Below are 12,156 nucleotides of genomic sequence, written 5' to 3'. Positions count from 1 at the left end.
TTGGCTTCGATGGAGAAAATAGATGCAATCTATATTTGGATTTCACGAAACCCTATAAGTGGTTACTAGTGGTGTTCCTGCGGTTGATGAAAATGCAACCGATGCACAGAGAACCACTCACAAGGATGTCAAGAAGAAGGATTACAAGGTGGCGTTTTACATCCAATCGGCGGTTGATGCGGCTAATTTCGACATAACCGCTCATGCTAAGTCGGCGAAGGAGGCATAGGATATTCTTGTCAACCACTATGAAGGAGGCGAGAAAGCCAAGGTTGTCAAGTTGCAAACTTTGCAACAATAATATAAATTTTTAGCGATGGGAGAAGACAAAAAGATTACAGGTTATGTGTCGAAGATGCATAAACGTGTCCATCTCATGAAGGGTTGTGGTGAAAACCTAACTGATAAGATGATAGTTGAGAAGATAATATGTGCGTTGACATCTCACTTTGATCATGTTATCATAGCTATTCAATAATCCAACAATCTTGAAACCCTAAAACTGGAAGATCTGGTTGGTTCGTTGGAGGCGCATGAGATTAGGACTGTCGAAAAGAAAGAAGTTCAAGACTCGATACAAGCACTACAGGCTCAATCATGGAAGAAGAATAGTGGTTCCAACAAGTTCAAAGGCAAACTCTACAAGACTCAGGGCAAGAAGTCTTGGTCGAATCCTCACAAGAATAAGGTCGATGATAGAGCTTCTGAATCCTCAAAAAAGGAGAAGGAAATTCCTATGATAAATAAAAAAGAGAAGAAAAAAAGGTGTGCAGTGTTATAACTGTGAAAAGTGGAGTCGCTTGGCCAAACATTGTTGGTACAGGAAAGACAAGGGATCGACAAAAGGCAAAGACAAAAGAGTGAACCTTGCACGTCAAGATTCAGATGATTCTGATGATATGGTGGTTACGGCTGCAGTTGCAGATGACCATGTCGAATTCAAGATCTGGTTCCTCGACTCAGGTTGCTCGAATCACATGACTGGTCGAAAATTATGGTTAGTAGATTTCAACGAGTTGAAGAAGAGTAAGGTTAAACTTGTTGATAATAGCTCGTTGCAAGTTGAAGGTACTGGCAAAATAGTTATTCAAAGGAGTAATAGAGTGAAAGCATTGATCAAAGATGTACTTTATGTCCCTGGAATAAAGTGCAATTTGCTAAGTGTTGGACAACTGGTCGAAAATGGGTTCTCAGTGGTTATAAAGATGGAGCCTTAAAACTTTTTGACATCCAGAATAACTTGGTCTTGAAATCTCCTATGGCGAAGAATAGAACATTTAAGATAATGATCAGTTCGACTAGGGTATAATGTCTGAAAACAGTTGTCGACCATAAAAAAGTTGGTTGTGGCATCTGAGGTTTGACCATATGAATTTTAGGTCGCTCAATCAACTGATCACTCAAGATATGGTAACTGGTATACCAAGTCTTGAGATTTCCCAACAAACTCTATGAAGGTTGTCTAGTTGAAAAGCAGTTTGGGAAGTCTTTCGTTTCGACTATGCCAATGAGATAATCATGCATACTCGAAGTTGTACATCTAGATGTATGTGGTCCTTTTGAGGAGCATACCATTGGTGGAAACAGGTATTTTCTTTCGTTTTTCGATGAGTTTATTCGAAAGTTATAGATCTATGTGATCAAGAGAAAGGATGAATTGTTCAAAATCTTTAATAGATTCGAAATGATTGTCAGAAACCAGAGTGAAAAGAAGATCAAGGTTCTGCGAACAGATGGAGATGTAGAATACACATCCAAGATATTTAAAGCATTATGTACAGAACATGGTGTTGATCATGAGGTAACGGTGCCTTATACTCCTTAACATAATGGAATAGCATAAAGAAGAAATATGACCATATTGGGCATGGCGAGTTGCATGCTGAAGCAGAAGAATTTGCCAAAATCCTTATGGGGTGAAGTTGTTTCAACTACTATTTATATACTAAACAGGTGTCCTACTAAGAAGTTGAAGAACAAGGTTCCTGAAGAAGTGGGAGTGGAAAATGACCATCAGTGAGTCATTTGAAGGTGTTCGGCTCTATGTGTTACAAGCATGTTCCTGATGCAAGAAGAAAGAAGCTTGAAGACAAAAGTGAACATATGATTCTGGTAGGATATCATAAGACTGGAACATACAGGTTGTTTAATCCAATTAATCAGAAGATTATGATTAGTCAAGATATTGTGATTGATAAAAATTCTTCTTGGGATTGGAATTCTAGTAATACAATTGACAAGACATTTATGAGCTATGATTTCGACGAAGCAAGTAAAGATGTCGAAGTCGAAGATATTTTTGATATTCCAATTGAAGTCGAAGTTATTGCAGACATGCCCACACAAGCGAAGTCAGAGAGGTTATGGCCAACACAAGTCAGAGACCTCAAAAAACTAGATCTCGTCCAGCAAGACTTCAAGACTATGAAATGGTTGGTGATGATGAGGTCACAACAAATGAAGAACTAGTTCATTTTGGTTTACTTGCAGGTGTTGAACCAATCAACTATAGCGAGGCTTTAAAGAATATGAACTGGAAGTCTGCTATGGTCGAAGAGTTACAAGCAATCGAAAGAAACAACACGTGGGAGTTGGTTGAATTTCCAGCATATACGAAAGCTATCAAAGTGAAGTGGGTGTTCAAGTTGAAGCACAATGTTAATGGGTCGATAGCAAGAGATAAGGAGAGATTGGTAACTCGGGGATTTCTTCAACGAGCAGGACTCGACTACTTTGAAGTCTTTGCACTTGTCGCAAGATTGGAAACTGTTTGACCAATGGTTTTCCTTGGCATGTAAGCAAGGACGGTTGACATTTCACTTAGATATGAAATCAGCATCTTTGAATGGACCTTAAGATGAAGAGGTGTATGCCATACAACCTCCTGGATTTGTGATTCAGGAGGAAGCAAGGAAAGTATACAAGTTTCACAAAGCGCTCTATGGTCTCAAGCAGGCACCTAGGCATGAAACAAGGAGATCGACTCATACTTGGTCAAATTGAGATTCGTCAAATGCAAATCTGAGTATGGTGTATATGTTCAGGTTGTGGCACAAGATATAACAATCATTTTCTTATATGTCGATGACTTGCTAGTAACTGGAAATAGCTTGAAGAACTTGTCAAAGTTCAAAGAGCTGATGAAGAAGGAATTTGAAATGTAGGATTTGGGAAAGTTGTTATGCTTCCTAGGTGTGGAATTTCAAATGCCGAAGCAAGGTATGGTGCTACATCAAAGAAAGTATGACAAGGAGATACTCAAGAGATTCAGGATGGATGATTCGACTTCTGCATCTTCGCCTATTGAATCAAATTTGAAGTTTGAGAAGCATGGAGAGGAAGACAAAACCGATGCAACTTTGTTCAAACAAATTGTCGGATCTCTGAGATATGTGTGCAACAGTCGACCTGATATATGTTTCTCAGTCGCATTAGTGAGAAGATATATGAGTGAACCAAGGGTGTCACACATGAAGGTTGCAAGAAGAATCTTGAGATACTTAAAAGGATCGACAAACTATAGAATTTTATTTCGACGAGACTCTGAAAGCAAAGAAGTCATGGTTACTTGTTATTCAGATGTTGATTGGTGTGGAGATAAGGAAGATCAAAGAAGCACTACTGGATATTTCTTTCAAGTATTTGGTGTCCCAATCTCATGGTGCTCGAGAAAGCAACTTGTGGTGGCATTGTCATCGTGTGAGGTGGAATATATAGCAGGATCATATGTTGTGTGTCAAGTAATTTGGATTAGATCTGTGCTGGAAGGGATCGAGGTCGAAGTGAAGAAACCTCTGGTATTGCAGATCGACAACAAGTCAGCCATAAATCTTGCGAAAAAATCAATTTTGCATGGAAGAAGTAAGTACATATAAGCTAGATTTCACTTCTTAAGGTAGAAGGTGAATCGAGGTGAACTTAAAGTAATTTGCTCAAGTGAAACACAATTGACCGGCATTTTCACCAAAGGATTGAAGATCGACAAGTTCCTAATGTTGAGAAAGAAATTAGGAATAATTCAGATCGACAAGGATTAGTGTGTTTCGACAACTTGGATTATAGGGGACGTATGTTGAGATATTATATATAATCCAAGTTGAGTTGTGTGGCTTAAGTCAAAACTAATTATGGTTTAGGATTTATTACTTAGTTTGTTATTTTATTTAATAGTCAAGTCAATTAAGTGTATATAAATAGATATTTTATAATTCAATTTTATTAATTCAATTCAATAATACAATTATTATTTTCTTATTTATTCTTTCTTTCTCTCTTCACTAACAGTGTCTCACGCACTAACAGAAAGTAGTATTTGTGAGGTCCTCAAAAAATAAAAAATAAATGAATGAGTATAAGCTCATGAAAGAAAGTTATATATTTGATACAAGAACTCATATATTAAAGTGTCAATGAAATGACAAATAGACATATGAAAATAAGAAAAAAGATATTAATGATGAAGAACAAACTTGAGAAGAAGTTGATTGGAAAGAGAATGGAAGAGCTGGTTTAAGAAAATGAAGAATGGGATGGAAAGAGGGAAATGAAATATTGTTCGGAGTGGGAAAAAATGTTGCCACGTGTCATTCAAGAAAAGTGTAAGAGAGCGGTTTAATTGATGCGTTTGTTAATTTATTGATTTGGTAATTGGGTTGAACACACAAGGGGTATAATTGAAAAGTTGAACAGTTTCTTAATTATATACTCCCTTTCCTCCCTTCCCGTTTCATAACGAGTGATTCATTTGACCATTTTATATGAATTAAAAAAATAATATTTTTACTAAATTATTATTATCATGTATTAAAAATAATGAAAATAATATTAATTAAAAGATAAAAATGAAAAAATATAATAAAAATTAAAATAGATCATTTTAAATGGGTCATTCCGTTATTCCAAATAAGTCAGGGAGGAAGTAATAGTATAGTAAACTATTCTATCAAAATGGCTTTCAATAGATGTGAACATGTCTTTAAACTAAGGATGCAGTGACACCCTTCTACAAGAAAGTCAAACTTCCTTCTTGAATGACGAAAAGGATGGGGACCAAGATTTTAAATATAAAAAGAATTAAAATTAATGAAAAAAAATTCAATAATAAAAAAAGTTTTTCTATGGACCATTCTAAAATTTTGACAGTTTTTCTTTTTAAAATTAAAAAATAATCTAAATTTTATATAAAAAAAAGGAGCCATTTTATGGGTTTAAATAATAAACCTACTAAATTCATTTAATTTAGCCGGCAAATCAATTTAACCGAATTCACCAAAAACCAAATTTCATTGGTTGAAATTAGACCTTTAGAAAAAAACTGCCATTTGTGTCGGATATAACTTTTAGACCCGATAACGCCAAAACCGACCGACATGTCCAGCCCTAATGCAGATGGTGGGAAGAATATGTATGCAGTTCACGAATTGAATTGGGAGTATCTAAGTATGAGTCTCACATTAGATAAAAAAAAGCAGACGTTGAACCAATCGGTTTGAAAACTAAACCCACCATGCAGTGGACCATTTAGCTTTGTTTGTAATGAACCAAAGCCAGTTTGGTTCGGTTTCCCTGAACTATATTTCTGGTTCTGTTCAGTTGTTTTCGAGAACTAAATTGTGAACATGATTGATTACTTCTTGTGTGTCTTGTTTGTATTGTATTAAAATTGACACTCAAAGTGTTCTTCAACATAGAAATATCTTGGTTGGAAAAAATACGGTAAGAAATATGTGAGATTTCTTTTGTTTATACATGATATACACAAATGTACCATATAAAAGACATATCATCTTTCTCTCAATTTACAGATATTATACTCCACCAATAAAATTTGAAATACATGTATATTTTTTTCAGATATCCGTCTTAATCACCTCTACATTTCACAGTATCAGAGTGAATGCAACAGAAGAATAGCTCCTATGATAAGCAATGCCACAAAGGATATTAAAGCCTGCAAGATCGCCAGAACATTCAGAAAATGAAACATAAATTACGCTACCTAAGATACACTGCAATCATGTTAAAACAGATTCCATTTTACTGCTGATCTATGTTATTCTAGTGCATCATGTTGACATTTGCAATATTGTATATGAACATGTTTGCGTGTGTCCGAGCACACACAAGCGCACACACAAACAGATAAACAAGTTGAGGATATAGAGAAAGAGAAGGATTAGAGAGAAATATTACAGCAATTGCAGAGGCTCCCAATCCCGCACGTTCCCTAGGATCCTTCATATAGTAATTTCCAAAATAGAGAATAGTTGCATAGTACCACAGAGGTGGACATAGAAATCCAACAAGAAATCTTCAATGAAATGAAACAAACAAAAGTCACAAAACCATTTAGAGGAGGAAAAGAAATAGGGAAAGAATTTAGGTAAATTACTTACGAGAACCATCCAATTCCACATCCAAAACACGGAAGGGGTTTGTCATAAAGTCCGGTTTGGAGGTCCTCTGGGTCTCGAATTAGAGCATACTTGCCTCTATCATGATCTGCAGCATCTGCTGCCTGGCCTGTCATGTCCATAGAAATGTCAATGCTTCGGAGGAAACTTGTTTTCACAATTATAGTTGAAAAATATAAAGAGAAACATTAGTTACAAGCATGTTATTCTTAAGGTCTGTTTAGACCAAATTATTTGAGTTTATTTGCGGTCACAAGCACTTTCGATACTATTTGAAAGATCTCATATAAACAACTTATGACATGTCCATAAGATGTTTTCAACTTATTCTCATAAGCTCTCTAGAATAGTTTATGAAAACAGCATATACCCAAACAACTTTATTTTATTTTATCTTTATCGTAAAAATTAACATATACATAACCACCTATATGATAAGGGCTTGTGCTCTAAGCTCTTAAAGTTGCTTATCTAAACAGAACCTTAGTGAAAAATCATGTAAACTGTTAACGAATTTGTTAGTATTATGTCTTAACTAATAATCGCAGAGTAAGTTCATTGAAATAAGATTATAGGGTTTTCATTTTCGTATAGAGGGGGAAACAGTTATTTATGATGAAACAATTGAAATGGAAAATAGAGAAACAAACACAATTAGAACCACAACTCCAAGTCTGTTATATATTGAACAAAACATGTTCTGAAGTATAGTCTTGAAGGCAATATACAAAAGCAATAGGGTGATCAAAAATCCTTTGAATCATAAGCATATTAATCCTTGTTTCCCATTTAAAATAAATTATCCAAGCAAATAATCCATGAAAAATTAAGAAAGTAAAACTATTTCTGTGTTTCAAGTATACTTATTGTTGACAGTGAGTGGTGAGTACCTCTAAAAATTGAATAACTTCTAGCAGATGGCCTCAAAAGATCACGATGCTTATCAGAGACTGATGTTGCCAATTCTACATCATTTCTCAAATTCAAAGTCTCTTCCATACTGGATGGAACCTGTACAATAAAAACAAAGTCCCATTTTAATTGCAAGTGAATTGAACTGCATTAAATTTTCATGATTTCCAAATGCATAGCATGTCAAATAAAGACAGGAAACAGTCCAAATCTCATACTTCTAGTGCTAATGTTTCTATAACACCGCATTCTGCAGAAAGACTAGATAGATAACCAGGTGTCACTAATCTGTTTTCTTATTATAATCTCTATTAACCAACCTTATGCAATTGAATTAGATGAACTAGTTGCTCTGCAATATTAATAAAATTCTTTTAGACATTTGAATACTTTTATCGATGGATGCGAGAATCTAGTTTATAGATTCGATTCAAGTCTTCAGCAGGTCAAACAACACTAAAAATCCCTGTATCACCAAATCTTAGAAGACCTCAGCATATATCCCCTTAGAAGCAGATAAAATATAAGAAAGCATAGCACTTGCAAGATATGAAAATTGAAAATGAAGTTACCAACCCTAAATTTTACTTGTCCTTTAAAATTCATCAAATTGCATTACGTTACAAAGAATCTTTGAAACCGTGTACCAAACCAAAACGAAAAGTGGAAAACTTGTTGATAAAGCAATCAAGAAGACATCCCAAATCAGAATTCAAGCTCAAACAAAACCAACTATTTTGGAAATTAGGGCAAAATTGAAGTAAAAGAACCGAGAAAAAACTATTGAAAATGATAGAGATTTTTTTTATCAGAACAAGAAAAGAAAGAAAATTATAAGAATCATGAGAAGGAAAAATGAATTACCAGTTAAAGAAAGAGGATGCAGAGAAAATAAAAGAAAAAGTGTAGTTGGAAGAGAAACAAGAAGTTTCACTGATCAAGAAGGAAGTGTGAAAATGAGAGAGACAAAAACCCTTTTTTTCAAAGATCAAACATAATCAGCAATGGAGCAAATTCAACTCCTTCGTTTTTATATTTTATTTATTTTTTATTTTTTATTATTAATACTTTATTATTATTATTATTATTCTTATTATTATTATTATTATTATTATTATTATTATTATAAAACAACTTCAAGTTGGAGAGAATTGACTATAATTCTGTCTTACTATTATAGTAAAGTTGAAGAATCAATTAGATATTGTTTTAAATTAAAGGATAAAGTTGATCTTTGAGAATGAGTTATGGGCCAAAAAGATAAATATTATTAATATTTTTTTTATAAAATGTTTGTTACGAATTTGTAGTTTTTTGTTTCATTTTCTCTATTTTTTTCTCCCTACCAATTTTGCAAACATTTATTTAAAATGATTATTTATGTTGTTTTTTTCAAAGGCCAAAAGTCAAAAATATATTATAAAATTATTAACACAAAATGTGCAAAGTAGAAAGTGTGATCAAAAAACTTATAGAAAAAATTAGGGAGAGAAAAAAAATTGATTGAATGAACCACCGATCATAGACATATAAGAAAATTGTTGGAACAAATTTGGTTCTACAATTATCTTTAAATTTTGATGATAATAAAGTATAGAGAATAATTTTGCTCTAACCGTTTTGCTAAGTATGCAGTAAATTGATAACATACTCTGAAGATTCTAGAATCCGAACCAAATGACAAAAATGTGTGAACAATCAAGTCAACTCTAATGTATGAAGTTAAACTCTGATAAAAGGTTATGCCTACCAATTTCTGAAAGTCTCAAAACCTGGTTCTCCAAAGACTTTTAAGTCTCACCAAAGTTCTGAAGGTTGAATGTGATCTCTCCTTAAGGTTCAATCCACTTGCATAAGAAGCCTCTGACTAGAAGATTTGAATCAAAATATCAACGTTGTTTGATGTGACAAAAGTACAAAAGCAAATTTACTTTCATATTACACTTTGTATTAAAGAAACATCTCACATCCAATCAACTTCACCAACTTTATGCTGGCGCCACTCTAATATGAAGTGACCTTCATACAACGAATACATTGAGGATAATTTCAAACTTCACCTTCCAACGGATCTGTTTTATATCTATATAAAAAGGTCTTTGAAGATTGAAGACAACAAGATTGAGATACACAAGCACTGAAAAAATAATCAACGATTCACACTCAGAATATGTGTATATAAAAGAAGTGTTTCTCACACTTTCACTTAGAGCAAAAACTCATTGAATTTTTTTGTTAAGTGTATACTTGGTTTAAACTTGTGTGTGTCTGCTTATCAAGAAGCAAACTCTATAAGCATAAAACTTATTATTATAACTCTGATTGTATTCCTCAAGCGACTAGGTTGGTCAGGCTCTTGAGAAGTCAGTGACAGGTAGTCATTGAGGATTAAATCTCCTTAAGCGACCAGGTTGGTGATGAATTACCGACAACTGTACCAATAGTGTCACATTAATAAAAAAGAGTATTGAATCCACATGGACTGCTATTTAACAAAGTAATAGTTGTGCAAGCATAAAAAGTAACAACTAGGGGGGAGGGATTTCAAGTTTACAGTTGAAAATAAAAGAGGTGTTCTGACAATTTAGAGAAAATGGTCAGACTTTTCCTAGAATCCCATATTTCTTCCATATTGATGTCTAATGCATTACTTAAATTAAGCGTCGTTATATTTCCACGATGAGTTAACAAGACCAATATACTTAATCCCTTATTGTATAGTTCATTGATTCCTACTAGAGGTCTCATATCCTTATTCAATCGGCGTAAGTGAAATCAGACGATGATACAGTATATTAACTTTAAGGCCACTACTCGAGGTCTCATGCCCCTATTTAACCGACATAAGTACAATAATTGCCCTAGATCAGACGCATAAGCTAAGGGTTAGTATTCTTTATACGTCCATAATCACATTAACAAAGTATCTCAAATAATGCTTTTTACGTAAAAGAAACAATTAAATAGAAATATAACTAAGATAATTCATGCAACATCAAATTAAACATATGTCCCAATAGGTTCATCAGACAAAACCTAACCTAAAAGTGTTTAGCTACTCATACTGATAAAATTACAATACCAAATGATAAGACTAAGATTACATAAGAATTCCTTGAAGATCTGACCTCCAATGATTTTGAATGTGCTCCAAAACTCACTTTCAGTCTTGTAAATCTTACTCTTCAGTCTCCAATCGCAGAACCCCTAAAAAGTACCAAGTATGCCTTTTAAAAACCATCAAATCATACCAAAATGCATCAGAATTGCCAAGAAAAAGGGACATTGCGCATGCAATAGACTGCATCACACGTGCGATATTGTATTGGATGCTCTTCCATGCGCGCGATGGGGCATGATACCACTTTTCTTCTTTTCTATCATGTTCGTGATACAACGCATAATTATTCCAATGGCCTACTCGTTTTTGCTCCTTTTTCAACCACATTTCTCTAAGTCCACAATTCTTCATACTTGGTCGTTTTTGCTCCGTTCTTTGGACATTATTCTTCAAAGTTTATCATCCTTAACTTGTTTTTCTGTGTTTCTTCGACATAATTCATGCAATGACAGAGTGTCATAACAACCCCAAACTTGAAATGTTGCTTGTCCTTAAGTAACTTGCCTGCACTGCAAATTCCAAATAGAAAAAACAAGTTGCAACAATAACAAATGAACATCACCATATGAAATTTATTTTACTTGGCCACCATTCTAGATTCCAAGTGCAATCCGAAAAATTCAGAAACATCCTCAATATTTGACAAGTACTCAACATGTCTCTCATCTCACCATGACTCACTCAATTGATAGGGTAGTTTCTCAATCAATATGCAAAACACTTTATACTAAGTTTGATCATGTTCTATTAAAATTCGTCAAAGAAATCAAAACACACACTCTTGAGGGCTTTTTCGATTGTAAAGTGGCTTATGTTCGGGTAAAACATTTTTGAGAAAGTAGGTTTAAACCTTTGGAGTTAAGTACCTATTTCTCCTATTGTTATCATACCAACTTTTTTCCTGATTAACAGTATTGGAGATATCGTTATTGTGGTCTTCAATATTCATTTTGAATTCTTTTTCTCTTTTTCTTAAGAAGTTATTTTAAACTTCTTATTTTCTCAAAAAAATTGAATTTTTGATCACTTTTTCTCAATTACCCAAATCTTAAACTTAAACCTGGCTCACTTCCAAGAGCAACTCCAAACTTATTCTTTTTCATACAGCTTAAGAACTAAAAATATCTACTTAACTCCAAAGAGATGGTGGAAAGATATAGTCTTTCAAGTCATATAGTTAATGAATAAGGCTTAGTCACCGAAAGAAGGGATACGCTCAAAGTGGTTAGCAAATAACTTTACTTATTACTGCATGGTGGTTTTAAAAAGGCTCAGAGTTCATAGTAAACAAATGTCTCAGTGTGTGTAAATCAAATCAGACAAATTGAATCGGAAATAGTGCAAACCTGATAAAATAATAATGCATGGGTACACTCAATGAAAGGAATAGTGAATAGTAGAAATAATTTAGCTCAAACCTTACTAGTTGAGGTATCTGAAGGTTGAGCACAAGTCAGTCAGTTTCTTTTCATCCTTTTCTTTCAACTCCTAAGTCACTTTCCTGATGATCAAGTTTCATCTGATGGTGCTTTTAGTTCATCTGTTCAATGCTAAAGTTGCAGTTTTGTAAATCTGAACAAAACAACAATAGAAAATTCATTCATTAAAGACAAACATGATTAAAATCATACAATGGGGAATAGTACTTATAAGTTCTATTACTCTTTGTTGGACATACATTAGAAAAAAACTTCTAGAAATTTAAAACTT

General features: G+C 33.7%; 2 protein-coding genes across 3 annotated transcripts; one reads left to right on the top strand and one right to left on the bottom strand.

Annotated features, from left to right (window-relative positions):
• Positions 1–316: 316 nt before the first annotated feature.
• On the top strand, positions 317–1,217 carry LOC127088725 (uncharacterized). The gene is made up of 3 exons (XM_051029329.1): positions 317–431; positions 510–765; positions 824–1,217. The coding sequence occupies exons 1-3, from the start codon at positions 317–319 to the stop codon at positions 1,215–1,217; spliced, it is 765 nt and encodes a 254-aa protein (XP_050885286.1).
• Positions 1,218–5,675: 4,458 nt separating this feature from the next.
• Positions 5,676–8,331, bottom strand: LOC127079826 (uncharacterized). Of its 2 annotated transcripts, XM_051020253.1 has the most exons (6): positions 8,190–8,331; positions 7,646–7,791; positions 7,304–7,424; positions 6,396–6,522; positions 6,193–6,310; positions 5,676–5,950 (listed from the first exon to the last, which is right to left on the bottom strand). In XM_051020253.1, exons 3-6 carry the CDS (start codon positions 7,410–7,412, stop codon positions 5,888–5,890), a joined length of 417 nt encoding a protein of 138 aa, XP_050876210.1. In that variant the 5' UTR covers positions 7,413–7,424; positions 7,646–7,791; positions 8,190–8,331; the 3' UTR covers positions 5,676–5,887. The 2 variants fall into 2 exon arrangements, with proteins under 2 accessions (XP_050876210.1, XP_050876171.1); XM_051020214.1 differs by lacking the exon at positions 7,646–7,791.
• Between the last annotated feature and the right edge of the window lie 3,825 nt (positions 8,332–12,156).

Source organism: Lathyrus oleraceus, chromosome 1 (genome assembly GCF_024323335.1).
Source record: "Lathyrus oleraceus cultivar Zhongwan6 chromosome 1, CAAS_Psat_ZW6_1.0, whole genome shotgun sequence".
NCBI classification, from domain to species: Eukaryota; Viridiplantae; Streptophyta; class Magnoliopsida; order Fabales; family Fabaceae; genus Lathyrus; species Lathyrus oleraceus.
The sequence above is the reverse complement of the archived record's forward strand: the minus strand, read 5'-3'. Positions and strand labels throughout refer to the sequence as shown.